General features: G+C 39.3%; 1 protein-coding gene across 3 annotated transcripts in view; it reads left to right on the top strand.

Moving 5' to 3' along the window:
- The window catches only part of LOC100648355 (zinc finger protein 395), a 90,621-nt gene that overhangs the window by 19,497 nt on the left and 54,820 nt on the right, over positions 1–16,304 (top strand). The window contains exon 1 of one of the 3 annotated variants that reach the window (XM_048414748.1): positions 11,105–11,293. The exons of the other annotated variants lie outside the window; for them this stretch is intronic. Coding sequence (XP_048270705.1) covers positions 11,132–11,293 — 162 coding nt within the window. The 5' untranslated portion in view covers positions 11,105–11,131. Of the gene's footprint in view, positions 1–11,104; positions 11,294–16,304 lie in introns of those variants that run through there. 3 annotated transcript variants of the gene reach the window in all.

Here is a 16,304-nt window from a genome sequence, read left to right as displayed (position 1 = left end):
ATTATTGCTAGTTTACACTATGTTCTGGCAAATTATAAACGAATGATTATAGCGTTGTATTCTTCTAATTTTAAAATTAAAACGACAATTGAACGACACGTGATTTACTAGCCTCTTCACTAGTTATAATCTAGAGTTTACGTGTTGCATTGTTGCATTATCTTCGAAAGATAAAGCTGAAGACGAAGGATGTTCGACGTATAAATATCCTTGATTCAATAATTAATCTTCTTTCTTCATAGTTCAACGAGTGGTTTTCTTTTTTTGCTATCAGTAGTAGATAGAAGTACATCAACTTTTTCCATATTATATTACTTCTTTAATTTATCGTTTATTTTAAATCAGGAAGAAAAGCATATAAAGTCAGCGATAACCGTTGCAGTTATTCTGGAATTGAAAGCGGCTAATTAAATCACGGGTGTAATTAAATTAGTTGGTACTTTTGTCATACCGCATTGAAACGTGTTAGCATAAAATGACAATTGGAATGCGATGCGAAGTGGTTGTATGACACGAAAACAAAGCATGAGTTATGCCAAGTGGGAAAAGGTGCTGCCATTGGTAGCAAGGTACGCGCATGTCGGATGAACTGAATCACCGACCCGCAATTTTTTGTGATGGTCATAGTAAAGGTCGTTGCCGACTTTCGCTTTTGATCCGTGGATCGATCGAATCGATGGAACGCCGTGGGAGTAAAAAATAATAAGGAGTAGGAAAGGAAAAACGAAAGAAAAAAGATTCTTATGAATCGGACGCACGTATTTAAGTATCGACGATGCAAATTTCGTGCATCAGCACCGAAAACCATCTTACGATAGAATAAGTTACATCCACGTCACCATATGAAAACAGATACTGTGTACGCCGCGCGAAAATAACCAAGAAGCCTTCCTCGTATGACGTAACGCTTGTTTTTCTAATGCCTGCCGGTATAACTCATCATAATGATCAGGCGTCTTCTGTGATGCAAATCCTTATCGATGTATCTAAGGTTAAACTTATTCCTATCGTTTTTCGTCGGGGATTCCATCTTTTTGCCTCTCATATTGCTCTTTTGAAATTCTTTCTAGAAATAGCAAACGGTATATTACCATTGCAACACCTATCTACCCACTATATTTGTTGGCAAATTTCAGAGTTCTATTGTATCTTTAATATTTTTACTTCAGTCTAATACTTGTAACCTTTTCTCATATTTTTACCCAATTTTACTGTATCTAATATTTTACATATGCAAATATTTATTTATAGTAGTCTACAGTAGTGTGGTAGTTTAGTAATATAGGCATAGTCGACCGTATAAGTACTTTTTGATCTACGTCTGTGTCACTTGTATCGAGAATTGTAATTTCCGAAATTGAAGCGATTATGGATGACATCAGACGGAACGAACCTTTCCCAACATTTCCTTGGAAGTTTCTCGCGTTGGCTCAGGGTAGGGCGCTTATGAGAACTGACGTCAGGGATAAATTATCAGTCGTAACGTTGCCGGATCTTGCGAAAGGTCCACAACCACAGGGATAAATTCACCGTTTCAATTTTTCACTCACTCGCACGTTGATCAATTCCTGGACGTCGTTTTGCAAGGAATTTAGCTCTGACCCTGTGCTCGTTATCTCGAAGCAGTGTTTTTAATATTTTTCGTTAGTCACGCTTTTTATGGATGATGGGTTTGATCGGGGAAGAATGGAATTGGTCGTTCGTTATCGAGAGGCTCTATGATTGAACTTTTGATTTTTGTCTGTGACATGATATCTGTCATTTTTTGTATACTACCATATGACGACTATCGCATATTCTGTAATGAAAGTATAATAATTCTAATGCATAGAAAAAAATTAGCTTGATCTTTTCATTGGAAGTGTTCTGCCCGTTTCAATACGCTCGACGATGTTCGATCGTTATGCTAAATCCTATTGCCCAAAAAAAAGAACATCGAAGGTTAGCATTCCAGGGTTAAGCTCGACATTGAGTGACGCATAACTAACGAGATTACAGCGAGCCTCGTGGAGCTTCTGCCGTTGTCTCATTCGAGGATAGAACATCGTTTTCCCCCATCGAACCCACATATTCCAGCTGTCCTTCATCCAGATTTGCTTTTCTTGCGAAGGCTATCCCATGTTGTAGCGATCGAGCGCGATTTCTCGAATTTTCTGTTGCTTAACGGAACCCTTGAAGATGTGCAATCTCGAGACATCCAACACCGTTTCTTTCTTCCTTCTCGTTTCTTTTCCTTCGGTATTTTCTTTTTTTTTTTCAGCCAGTCACCGGCTGAAATACGTTAAGTAGCATGGTGCTAAGCTTGGCCCTCGATTAAATTTTACGTATCCCGTTAGACGGACCGAATCTCGTCGCATTCTTCGATCGAGGTCACGGTTTCGCGAACGTGGCCAGTTGCTGCGGAACTTGTTCTCCTGCTGTGTCCGCGAATAAGATTGCCCAAATCGGCGAATGGAACATCGACAACTACTAAACAGTGGTTACCGGCTCGATTCGCAGTCGCTGAACTTACGTAGCAGGCTTTAATTTCGCGTTAGTCTCGCCAGAGATCGATGAAAAAAATCGTGAAAAAGCCGCTTTTGTACTCGTGTCTCGTGGTACAAAACGCTGGTAGCTTTCGTGTTTCTCTTTTTCCGAGAAAAAGTAAATTAGCTGCTGTGCTTAATCGTGGTTAATCGAGACGATGGGAGATTAATTATATTTATTTATTTATATATACAATATTATATGTATATTATTATGTATATTTTTAATATGTATATTTTTATGAAGATACTTTTATGAATATAATTGGAAAGATGAAAGTCAATTTCAATTTCGATAATCAAACCATAGATTAATTCCGAATTAAATAGAAAGTGTATTTAGATTTTGAAACGGAGATTTAAAAACAATTTCTGTTCGATTCTGTTGTTAGATCGCTATTAATTTCTCGACTCTAAGTAGTTATCAAATTATGAATGACTATATAGAGAATGTAGCCATAACATAACGTCAATCATTCGAGTAGTAAATGTACACGTAAAAATAAGCAGATGCAAACAAAGCTGTGCAACGAAAAACATACAATTCTTGCAGTACTGATATTCAGATGCCAATACTCGAGATACTAAACTTATCGACGCGATCTGGTTCCAGTCATTTTAAAATCACGAGACATTCGAGAATTGTTTTTGTTTGCGTATTTTCGTTAAACAAACGTTGATATTTTTGGCTTAATTCGTTGACTTTCGTACCATTATCCTTCATGAATGTAAATTTTCTTCTTATGCCACATCAAATTTTCAGGAAATAGGAATATCAATGCATTTTTACGATAACGAAAATTTCCCAACTGATTTTCGAAACAATTTATATATGCCATTTACAGCGAAAAGAATGACAATTGCTATGCGGCGCAACATAGTAACATTTCGCAATTGTAATCATACAGCGCGCGATAATTCAAGAAGTCAATCACGAAGCTGTCGACGCTCGTTCTACTGGAGATTCGAGTGGAAACGTTCACGGTTATCGAGAAACAGGTGTACACTAGTTTCGCGTTGACCTTTCGTGATTACAGCCAGGGTGTTCGTGCAGGTGTTCAAACTATGCGCGATTATGAATAACAGGCTTAGCGTAACAATGACGACACGAGTCGAAGCGGTTGCTCCTACGAATTTACTTCTATTCGATCGCTTCTATTGCCGCGATTTCTCTGTGTTCGATAATTATTTCCACAGACCGCGTTGCAGCGCTACTTGAGAAAATGCTCAGTGGTTTCGCCTACGTTTCAGAAAACGCGTGGGATCGTTGATGAATCGTGCGCTGAATAAATAGTCGAGGCGATACGGTCTACCAAGCAACTCGTTGTCCGTGAATCATCTATGAGATAAATCCTGAAAATTGTACCACCTGGACCGACCTATTCCTGTTTCTTTCTCCCTGCTAATTGGCGTTGATCGTTGTGTCCACGTTTAATTGGTGATTTATCGCGGCTTACGTGCTATCGACAGTTCAACTGTTAAGGAATGTCGAGCTCGTTGCTTGACGTTTAATTTATGGCTTGGCCAGCTAGTTGAATTCAAGAATACGTACGCGTCTGATTGTCGAATGATGTTGTTTGAATGAAATTTTTATCTTCTATGTTCATATTTTGTAGAGAATTTTGGTTTACCCAGTAGTACCATCCGTAAAGTAAATTAGTAGACGATGAATATTTATGAAAATTCAAGTTCTTATAGATTATAATATTTGTAAATTGGCTACTACAATGTATCTTAATTTTGTAGTAACAAGATCCGACCGACCAACATGTAAACGCTGGAACGTCGTGATTCCTTGTGGGAAAATAAGAGAAAGGCGTAGAACAAAGTCTTTTCGCAAAACGTTTGCGAGAAAAATAAATTTGAAAATTTATCGTAAGCACCTATGGAGCTAATTCTTAACTAAACACGTTCAAAGTCCATTTTCCTGTCGATGGAGTCCTAAACGGAAAAATTGTATTGTACATTTTCCACTTATTTTCACACATAGAATGACTTCCTGTCGATTATTTATTTCTGTCCAGTTTGGAATTAGCCATGTTCGCATATATTTGATGAATTTTCAAATTCGTTTTTCTCCAAAACTAAGCCGAGAATAAGCAAATTTTACTCTATATCTTTCTCCTATTTTACCACAAGCGATCATATCGTGCCCGCTCCTCCACGTGTTACTCGGGCGACCTCTGTACATTTTTGCATACTATACGAATTTTGGATATTTTTGCACAGTTCAATTTCCTATCAGTGCATAAAAATCCGCAGTCTATGAATCACTAAGAAAATTGCATAAACGTAATACCTTACGGACGTAGGTATCTCATCGTGAAACCAGACTGCAGTTCTTGAAATTACCATACTCAACGCGTAGAAACTTAAGGTCTCTCAAAAACGACCAAATTGATCCGCTGGAAGTATCGTTTTATTCGTCGGAGTCGCGTTTACAGTTATCATTGTTTGATGGAATGCGACCTTCCTTTCCTGTTTTCGCGACGAGGCCAGCACTTGCAGAATACGCGTCTAAACCCGGAAAGGCCTTGGCCGGCATGTCCGACACGTCGATTTCGCGTTCCATCGCGATTAACAGCTCGTCGAAAATGGTACCGACGCTGCGTTATACATAAGGAGAGGTCAGCGAGGAAAAAATGTAATATATAGGCATGGAGACGGCCGCGTGCGCAGGTGTGTTTTCATTTGAGACGTTTCGCTCGCTAGTCGATTGCGAATTCCGTGGCTCGATAAAGCGACCTAATACAGTGGCTCTGTTGTACGCAATCATGCGGATTTCGAAACACTCGGACATCGGGCAGGACCACCGCGTTGCGACCACATGTTTGCAATAATTGCGCTTCTTCGTGCCGTTGCGTATACTTCTCTTCGTGATTAATTCTTTTGAAAAAATTGGAAGAGAGAGAGAGCAGGGAAAGCATTGTGAATATATAACGGGAAGAATTTAAAAAATCTTTTAAAAACATAGTTTGACTATTGACATTCACTATTTTCGGAACAACAATAAGGATAAAAACTAAATTCCATGTCATCGAGTTTCTTCACACGTTGAACGATGTCTTCTCGTTTATCGACGTCATTTGTATTATACGACAAATTTTGGACTTTCGAAAACTTTTCGAATGGAAACGGAGTAAGCTGATGATTACAGATGAGTAGACTGGCGAGGAATTAGGACGAACATGTTTTAATTGTGATTTATTCCTCTTTTTGATCCTGCTAATTTACTCACTGAGAAGCCACATTTACTATTTTTGGGACAACAATAAGAATAAAAACTAAATTTCATGTCATCGAGTTTCTTCACACGTTGAACGATGTCTTCTCGTTTATCGACGTCATTTATATTATACAACAAATTTTGGACTTTTGAAAATTTTTCGAATGGAAACGGAGTAAGCTGAGTAGAGTGGTGAGGAATTAGGACGAGCATGTTTTAATTGTAATTTATCTTTCTTTTTGATTTTGTTAATTTATTCATCAAGAAGCTTATGATTTTATTCATAAAATATCTGTAACTTTGAATATCCGTGCTAAATCTTGATAATTGCAAACATTTCATATTTATACATTTTCCTTATTAGCTTAGTATGTTAACACTTAAAGGTCATCGAGCATTTGCTGAAAATGTCACCATGCAAAAATATATATATACGTATTGCTGGCGTGCATTTTACCCATGGTATTTGGCTAAATTTTCTAAACTAATCTACTATTTCTTCTTCTGAATCAAGCTGCACCCTTTTAATCTCTAATAATGCAGGTCTTTATGTTACCAGTTCCTGCGAAGAAATAAATGACAATAATTATGCCCATAGTTACACAGCTGAGAAGAATGATAGTTCGATGACGCAAAGAATTCGTTCGAATTGTTTCTCTTCGAAATTGGTAATTATCTGTTGGTAATTATCTAAAGATCTAACACGATCGAACTTTGATGACTCGTGTGTTTCACGTAAATATGCATTGATGTAATACCAGTTTTGTTGTGGAACAGTTGTTCGTGTTGAGCTCGTTCAAAAGTGACAATGTTTATTAAAGTAGCAACATCCAACTTCCATATAGACCTCGCTTTCTGTTAATAACTCGTCTATAGTGATTCATGAATATATCTTGTCGCACATTCGTGCCTCGCGATTAATCGACTTCCGCGAAATTCCATACGTGACTTGTCTCTAAACAAATCATTTCTCAGTAATCGAATCGATCTCGAATAATCGAACGAACGCTGAAATAAAGTAATCGTGAAACGAATAATTTGATTTTAAAGTATACCCGCCAGATATTCGTTGTACGTAGCCTTCAAATTTTCAGATTTGCAAATTTCCAAATTTAACAAGACTGACATATATAAGAAACAAAAAAATAGCACGGCTAAATGCCGTACCATTGTTCACAAGCCACATTGATCAAATCCATAAATTAACAACCGGAATGAAAGTTACGACGTTATAAATCCTATATTTTTTTTTAGCTCAAAATTTACTATTATTTGCCATTTTCCTGCAACGAGTGAACTTATCGAACCAACTGTCAGTTTGCTTTCTGACATGCTCGAATGAAAACCTAGCTAACGAGAGCAGTATGTATCATCATACTCGCTAAACTTCACCAAATCACCGCGCTCCCGTTCGTTTCATTCTGCCTTTCTCCCCGATCCCTCTCACTTTTCCATTCATCGTTACCCTTCCATTTACGACATCCACCGTTTCTGGAAATTCCATTGAACAGTAACGAACCACGAATTACGAGTTTATACCGACGTAACAGATTTCAAAGCGGCGGCGGTGGCGAGTAGCAACGAGTCTGCCGAGCGAGCGAGCCTACTAAACCCATCCCGATCGCGTTTTCCATTGCACAAGTGAATTTCGTTGCCTAACAAAAACGGTTCGCGTGGTTGCAACACGATCGTTCGTTCGTTCGTTCGCGAAACTCTTTGCCGGCAAGCAATTCGGCGTCCGCAACGCGGCACCAGAGTACCTTGTGAAATGAAGCTAATGCACTTTCACCCGACATTGCGTTTCGCAACCTCCTACTTCGCGGTGAACACAAACCATGCAAGCCACCGTGTCCTGCTCGTCGTTCGACGAGAGTCATTCCCTCGAGAACGTTTCGAGAATATTTCGTTTCGATTGTATCCCCGTTGCCTAGTGTCTGGAATGGGCTGACGCGATACAATTAAAAGAAGAAAAAGAAAAAAGAAAAGCAAAAAAATTGGTGGCAAATGGAAAGAAGGAAGGTGGGGACGTAGAGCGAGATCCGGGAGAATAAAATTCTGAAAAAAAATTTCTCCGCGCTGCTCACTGCACCTAATTTCATTAATTTCAAGCTGGATAAAAAGCGTGATTTCTCTTTCCGATTGCCGAGTGGTCGATGTCGATCGCTGGTGTTTTACCGTAGTTTCGAGGAAATCTGATCGAGTTTGGATTGGTTCAACGTGGGTTGCTTTTTTTATGGAATACAAAAATTTCAAGTAATCGTAAAATGCAATGGATATGGATTCGATGTCAAGCATATTGAATCAACATTGGTAATAATTTACCATAATTTACCAGATTTGCCTCATTTCCCCTCACATCTACCGTACATGTTTTCATATTTATGAATAGGAGTGTATAAGTTAGAACGTCATTTTGCTTGGAAAGAGTTTCGTTTTGGATTTGTTCGATGCGAATTAGCAGCCATTGCTTTTTAACTGGGAACAGGATTTCTTATTTTATGAAGCGTGTAATTGGTTGCAGTAGAGTATAGAAGTTGTGAATAACAGGTGAAACCTGTTACTATCGTGTCTTGAGAGTATGTTGAACAATTTTTTACTTTGCATTACTACTAACACTACGTCACATACAATGCAACGTAGTACAGTGGAACTTTCAGTGTCCGATCTAATAAGAAGATAAAGTTGCGCGAATAAGGGAATTGCCTGACGGAAGGGCGCTCTTCTTGTCTCTCGGTCGTCATTTTATATTCCGGAAGAAATAATATCAATAATCATAGCGGGATATAATACAAACACGATGCACGATAAGAAGAATCGAGAAACGTCGATTCCAATAAATCTCAGTGACGATATTTCACAAAACACGTTATACGCATGCTCGTACATTAAATCGAAGTATTCAGAATTCTTGTCACAGGAAGAGAATCAATGTCAATACCAAACGCACGCTTAAAACCGACCTGCTGCGAAGTTTTAATTCAGAATTCCTCGTCTATCAGGCACACTTGCTCCGTACCGTGTTCGAGAAATTTTTCGCAGCGAATCGAGTCTCGCGACGTCACGAGTTTCGTGTCTAGTTATCTAACGAATTGTTACGCAACTGTGTTTTCAAAGCCAGCAACCGATGCTCGCACGTGTATACAGATCCCTTCAAATATTTGGATACAGAGTATTGGAGAAAAATTGGCATACAGATCTTGTGTATCAAAACAAAAATAGATTCCACTTTTTAGCAACTTAAATAAAATCATTAATAAAATAAAATAATATAACAAAATTATTATCGTTATTACTATTATCACTGTTGCTGTTCTTGTTATTATTCGTGGGTATATAATCATTTAGTATGCAATTCGGTTAATATCGTTCGCGATGATGAAGATGTCGTCTATTAATATTGTACCTGAAGAAGGACCGTAAACTGTAAAAATCACAAAATTAATTGGCGTTTACTAGTACGCGCAGTTAAATCGGTCAAAGGTCGTACAGGGAGCTTCTTGATGTAGTAAACTACGATTCCTTTAAAAGACGCTGACGTACTTAACTTAAAAAGAGACAATGAAAATTCATGTTCGGCTAATATCAGCTATAATAAACTTGTTCATTTAAATATGAAACGTATGCATCCCCATACAAGTCATTCACAAGCGTTCGAGTACTTTCGCGAACCTATGTACATCGTGTCGAATATTTTTCTTTCCTTGAAAATGTATCCCCAAATTGTGAAACGCCCTGTATATACAACAAATGCGTCACATCGTGGTATGTACGCAGGAGGAAGGCGACGATCCTTCGCGTAAGAATTCGGTCTTGGAACCGTGAAAAGGTCGACGACTTCTTGCACGACGACGTCGAAATCCCTTGGTCGCGTCGCGTCGGGACAAAACTGCGATGAATGGAAAGAGATAGGGCGGTAGACCGTCTTCTATCCTGTTTCAGATAAGCCTGGATAGAGCCGTGGAACGCGCGGAGGAGAAAAATCGCGGGCACAGGAGGGGGAGAAATTTGAAAGTGGACGGTGAAAGTGCGGTCGAGTGCAGCGCACGTGGCTCACGGCCAGAGAGCATGGCGACCTCGAGCGTACTTCCTCTTGCAGCCGGCTGTCCCCACTACCGTTCCTCGTTTTCAATAGATTTCCTCCTTTCCTTCGGTTTTCTTCCTCCCTGTCTGCTCCCACGTTTTCCCGGTACACCTCGATACGCTTCTTTCTGTTCTCATACGACAGACCCCTTTGATCGTCGTCTGCGTATGACCTTTGAACGTTCTTCCGTCCTCCTGCTGGCCTTTAAGCCACCGCTACGAAGGTGATAGAGTTCAAGCGGAAAAAAGGCCGCAACCGACCGACCGGCCTCCTCCTCCTCCTCCTTGCATATCGACTTTCGATAACGAGAGATCGGCCGTGTTAAAGCGGCTACCCACCAAACCCGTATTTCTGTGCTCCGAAACGTTCGCAAAAGTTTTCGTCGAAACTGAAATAGACTGTAGCGAATGAACATAGTAGGATTCTGTTTATTGCAATGGCACTTTTAAATAGTGCTCTATTAAACGACTCTTGATTGTTGGTTGAATTTATTTGTGATACCGCCAAGAGAAACGTGAACATTTTGAACAATTTGTAGCAACGGTTAGCAACATCGATGTTATTAAAAGGGAGTAGGAGAGGTCCGTGGAAATTGACATTTTCGCCGATGCAACTAAAAATATTTTGTTTCACCCTTTAAGTATTATAATAACTGCTTTGCATGTTTTATTTTCCATATCACGTCCATTATACGCATCTCCATATATTTAAATTCCTTATACCATTCACGATTTACTATTAAATCTACTACTATTACTACTGCTACTATTATCGAACGACAATTTCTAACAACTTTAACTTCTATCTATAATTATTTAAAATATTCCTATGTATCCACAATTTTTATTTACTCCATTTTGCAATCTTGCGTCTTGCAACAACATTGCCTCGAACGTTCACAATTCACAAGTATTCACAATCCTTCGTACACTTCGAAGTTCCACCGATTGAAATTCACGTTAGCCAACTTTTGCAAACATTTTACTCAGCCGAAGGCTTTAAGCCAATGAAACTAGTCTCGAGAACCTCATAGACGTCGATTTTCTTCGCCTCTGACGTCGTCGCGTTCCGCTTTCCTAATGTTTAATCGGTGTCAGTCTGGTCGGCCTTGAACGCCTCTCTCGCATGTACGCACACGTTCCATGCCGCGTGAACATGTTTGAGGGGGCGCGGGTCGAGGGAACAGTTCGTTATCAAACGTTGAAGTCTTTTGCAATTACGCGGAATCTTAAATCTGCGTAGGGAAACATGGTAGTTGCGGTCCCATGAGCGTATCGCGACGCTCACGATTGCTGATTTATGCTCGCAAAATTCGTCTGCGCAGTACAGTTATACGCGATTATATACGGGATCGATCGAGTTGGAATTTCATATTGTTTCTATTTCTTGTTTCTACGTCTTCCTAACTTCGTTTGGAAATATCGAAAGATGGCATTTCTATCACGCGTACGAAGAACTTTTGTAGGTAATTATACGTTGATTTTGTATCTTCCTGATCGATTTTGTATCTTTTTAACACCCAATATACACGTGTACAAAGCTCCTAATTCATAAATCCGAGAACTAAATCCTCAAGGAATTGTCGCTATCCTCGACAAGCGCACAAAACTCAATGCAGCCTGGTTTGGTTCACCTGAAAGCTCGAACTTTCAGTCAGTCGATTCCCACCACGCGTTCGCGAAAAGAGATTCCATTCACGAGGAGGCCCGTAGAACGATGGAGCGATTAACGAACTGCGTTTGACCGATAAAAAATGAAAATAAAAAGCGGAGCGTTTTTCGACTAGATTAGCTTCGATTAGCTTCGAAAAGGCGTCTGCCAGCTGCATGTACAGACGTATAGATGTATTTTAACAGTCGAGAGTAGTTGGTACTTGCAACTTGGGAAATGTCTTCCTCGCGCGCAAGTTTCCTTCTTCTCCTTTCTCATTTTAGTCTTTACGATTTTGTTCCCGTCTATAACCTTCGTCATTGATTCCAAAGTTATGCGATCTTTGCTTCGATGATCTGTAATTGATACGCTGTTATAGCACAAGTTGTGCGTTTTCTGTTTACTGAACTTTTACTTTTTCTACTAAAACCAAGGAACGCGAGTGTGACAAGCAAATTTGTATTTTTATATGGAATACGATGACACGTGAAATCAGACAGAAAAAGACAGAGAGAATTGTTACCAAATATACTGAATTAAAAATTTGTGTAAGAAATGGAAAGTTTTGAATCGTGCAAATTTTCTTCTCTCTTACAGAAACGAACCATTAGAGAATTTTATATCTTGAGCTATCTATCGTTTTCAGTTGTTTCTTTTTATAAAATACGTATTTTCTTCGAAATAGAATATTCTACTAAAAATATATACAGAATGGAGCTGGCTGCTTATTACAGCAATCCGTCCAAATTTACGCTCGAAATTGATTTCTAACGGTAGTCGGTGTGCGTGAGGTAACGCGACAGTGAGAATTTCGAGTGGGAACGTGGTGGCATGCGTAACATTCGTTACATGGCGTATTTACATGCCGAATTCAGCAGCGCGTGATTCCTATCTCGTCCCATTGCCGGTCACCGGCCGGATTAAAATTATATAAGAGGCTTCCGCAGAGGTGGATCGGCCGATTTCGGACTGGAAATATCGATGTAGCCGTTAGTAGACCCTGTATGGATCCCGCAAACCCTAATAAAACCTAGAATTACTATACTTTGCTACCGTTTATGGGCGGGATTTCATCAACTGGCTGATAGATCGAGGAATCGAGGAAATTGGAAGGCGGTTTTTCTTATTTGGAGGATGATTAACCTTTTGCCTTGTAATTTATCTTTTTAGTTGCTATTTAAACACTTTGCTCGGACCAATTTCTTTCGCACGCACGATTGAAGTCCAAAAGATGTTCGAAACAGGTGGCTTGTCGTTTACAAGAAAAATATAGAATGCTTGATCGTCGAATTAGAATCAGTCTAAATTTTCGATGGCCGTTTCACTTGAAGATTTTGCATCTATTGGGTTGGCACACAGTTGTCGAAGGAAAACGAATACGTAGCTCAAGGGACTTCACGCAACAGTTTGTTGAATTTCTAGGTTGCTGGAAGCTAAGTTTATGGCTGTATAGATTTAGTATTGTTCTACTTTCTTGAATGTATGTACATATCCTCGTAAATAAGCTTCTTTCTTCTTTCTAAGAACACTACGACCATTTAAAAATACTATCGTTAGAGTTAAAGCGTAATATCTGTATTTATCTGTATGTTGAGTTAGAAAATATGTACGCCTTAATAGAAAAGCGGAAAATTTTATACGCTTAAACGAGATTACAAGAGAATGCAGAAAAAAGATAATTGAAATCGTTGGTTTCATTGAACAGGCAGGCCGGTCATTAAATTTCATTCGAAACCAAGGGATAATCGTATCGTCGATGAATTTTAAAGTAGCCAAGATGTAAATGTAGCCGCACGGCCAACACCGAACGCGGATATTAATTTCCTGTATTTGTATACACATAGTATTTAGTATGCCATTAACCGGTTAATGCACCTATCGACACGAGACCAAATCTAATTCTCTCGAACAAGGTTAAACGCCACTAACACGCAGTACTTTCGCGCAAGAAACGCTGCATTATAATATCTGGCAAAAAGGCTGAAGATCAACCGTGTTTATCCTCGGTTATATTTATCCAAAGTAAATATAATTGGAAATTTGGTGAAAAATACGCATATGTGCCAATATCTTTTGTAGCCACTGTATACAGTATCACGTTTAGGTTAACCAAAAATACAATGAAAATATATTTACCCTGATTTCTTCTCGATATATTATCACTGAAGTATAAGCACAGAAATCTGCGTGTCTACGAACCCGAGGAACGCCAACATGGTTGCCCACGAGTCCATTCCAATTCTCAAACGTTCTCAAAATCCACCCATTCTTCTTACAAAGAATTTATTTTTAAATATCATTTTTTGAATAAGCTGACTAAGAATAACAAAGAAACTGATCCTCCGATTCGAAACATCGGTTGTGAACTTGCGGTGTTTCGGAATTCGCGGTTTCGATTTTTAGCGAAGATAGTCGTGGGTCGGTAGCGAGAGGCTTCTGATCGCATGGTAGTTGCACAGCCTCTGTATCACGCGTTCCGTGCAATTACAAGCGCGTACAGTGCGTGCGAGCGAATAAGTTCGAGATGCACGCGTTTGAATCGGTTGGAAACCCGGTGAATGCTTTTTCCAAGGGCTCGACAGCTCGTACGGTGGATGCATTTGTGCAAGTCGCCCGGCCAGAGGCACGATAATGCGAATATAATGACGACGTTGCCACGGGTAAACTGTTTGCTGGCTCGGTTCCGATCGTTTTCTGCGTGGCCGCGTATACGTGCGCGGAGTTCAACGTTTCCGGATACGCGGACCCTTTCTTCCTTTTGCGCGACAGATGGAGCAGCCATTTCCTCGCTGTGTTCGGATTTTCAGATCGTTCTACACGTTCATTGTGGTGCCTCTTCTCTTTAGATGAGCTTTTTATTATGGTGCATTAAGCATTGGATCATTCGTGGTCGTGGTTCAATTACTTTGACCAAGTTTCCTTTAAATTCCGTGTTCTTGCATAGTTAAACTACTACGGTTACCTGGTTACTTTATCGTATTTTAGAATTAATACATTGTTTCTCCTTTCTTTAATTCTCATATTGTGCGATAGAACGTCGGTCAAAGATACGATTAGGGGAAATTTTGGAAAAAATCGCTGGTAAAAAAAATTAGAAAAGAATAACATAATAAACTCTGAGTGTATGCGCGCGTCTAGAGGAAATTATTGCAACAGAAATGTATACCTTACAAAACTTGTGAAGTCATTAATATCATCGATAAAATTACTAGATAATTATGTAAGAAAGCATTTATACAAATTTCTCGCCTGCCGAGCAACCAAAGGAATGGAAAACATTTCCGAGTAAGCGAGCTCTCATTAAGAGAGTATCCATCATGCGCCTAACAGTACTGGTATTTTTCAACTGATACATTTTCTCGAGGAAAAACGAGCTGATCGTTCCGGCGATCTCGTTTCCCGGCCCGCGTGTAGGGTTTAACTCGTGTTCGTGTACCTGTTCATCTATTATTACGACGTCTAATACCAATCAATTAGCTTGCGTTTCCCATGCGTTTAACGCGTTAATTGGAACTCGTTTCGGTTAACCACCACCCGCCCAACATTGGCCAATATATTTGTACTTCTTCATTGCTTTTATCCAAATACAATCTTGCTTCTTCTTTGTAACATTATGGTATTTCCACTTACCGCTTATCCCTTGAACTTGCTTTTGTCCACTGCCGCGTATAGTGGAAAGAACAAACAATAAGAAAGGTAAAACTACGTAAGATTACGTTTAATAAATTTGTTCGTCTAAATCGCTTAAATTAGCTTCGTTCTGCGATAGCGCAACAGAAGTTGGATGTGAATCATGCCTCAGTCCGGTCATCTTTCATCGTCCATTTTTCATCTAAACGGTCTACAGAGGAATTTGCGATTGGCAATACGGCTGTACATTTTATCTCTTATTATCGAGTTTCTAGATTTTTAAGTCGAGCGGAATCGCGAACTTGGCAATTATTCAAATGATATCCGGCCTCTGTTTGTTTTATTGCGATTAGAAAGGTAACATATGGGTTACGTCGTTTGCGTAACTTGCTCGATTTATTACCTTTTCGTTTTGCACGTGCATTGGATCGTCATCAATTTTGCAATTGCGTTAATTTATTAAATCAGTCGACCTGTTACTCGAAATTGCGTTAAGATAATATTTCCTTTGCAATTTCCTTTTTTTCTCTAGTTAATTCGCATTGTTCAATCGAGTAAAAGTTGATTCCAAGGATTTCCTTAACATCTTCTTCGCCTATACTTGAACAGTAACATTAGCTTGTCCGAAAAGTTTCTTTCGTTTTATAAGGAAATAATAGACGCGCGATGTTTTTTGTTTTATATTACTTTATTGAATTATGCACGAACAATAATATTATAATAGAAATATAACGAAATAGATCATACCTAATTCAACAGAATAATATAAAACAGAAATCATCTATTATCATCTTACGAAACGAAAGAAACATTTCCGACAACCTAATATCACCTACGTCATATATCATCGAATGGAAATTTTGCCAAATATCGCGAGCCATCAACGAGCCACGTGAATCGTGGAAAAGTGTCTCGAATATCCATAAAGCTTAGCGCGCAAGATCGTTCGCACGAGAACTCGTGGAAATCGTTCGACGTTTCGTTTGATAATTATATCAGATTGTTCTGGTGGATGAAGACAAGTCGAGTCGTATCGAAGAGGAAGCGAAGGAAAACGCAAATAAAACATAGCAAATGCGGGAAACACAGGCTGACGTAACTCGCGCATGAATAACGCGTATCTCTCGGGGCTAGTTCGCTCCTTGGTCAGGAATGCTGCTCGCGAGCCGAGTAATTACGAGGAAGTAATCAC

The sequence above is a fragment of the Bombus terrestris genome, chromosome 3 (genome assembly GCF_910591885.1).
Source record: "Bombus terrestris chromosome 3, iyBomTerr1.2, whole genome shotgun sequence".
NCBI classification, from domain to species: domain Eukaryota; kingdom Metazoa; phylum Arthropoda; class Insecta; order Hymenoptera; family Apidae; genus Bombus; species Bombus terrestris.
Note: the sequence above shows the minus strand (reverse complement) of the source record. Positions and strands in the feature narration are given on the sequence as shown.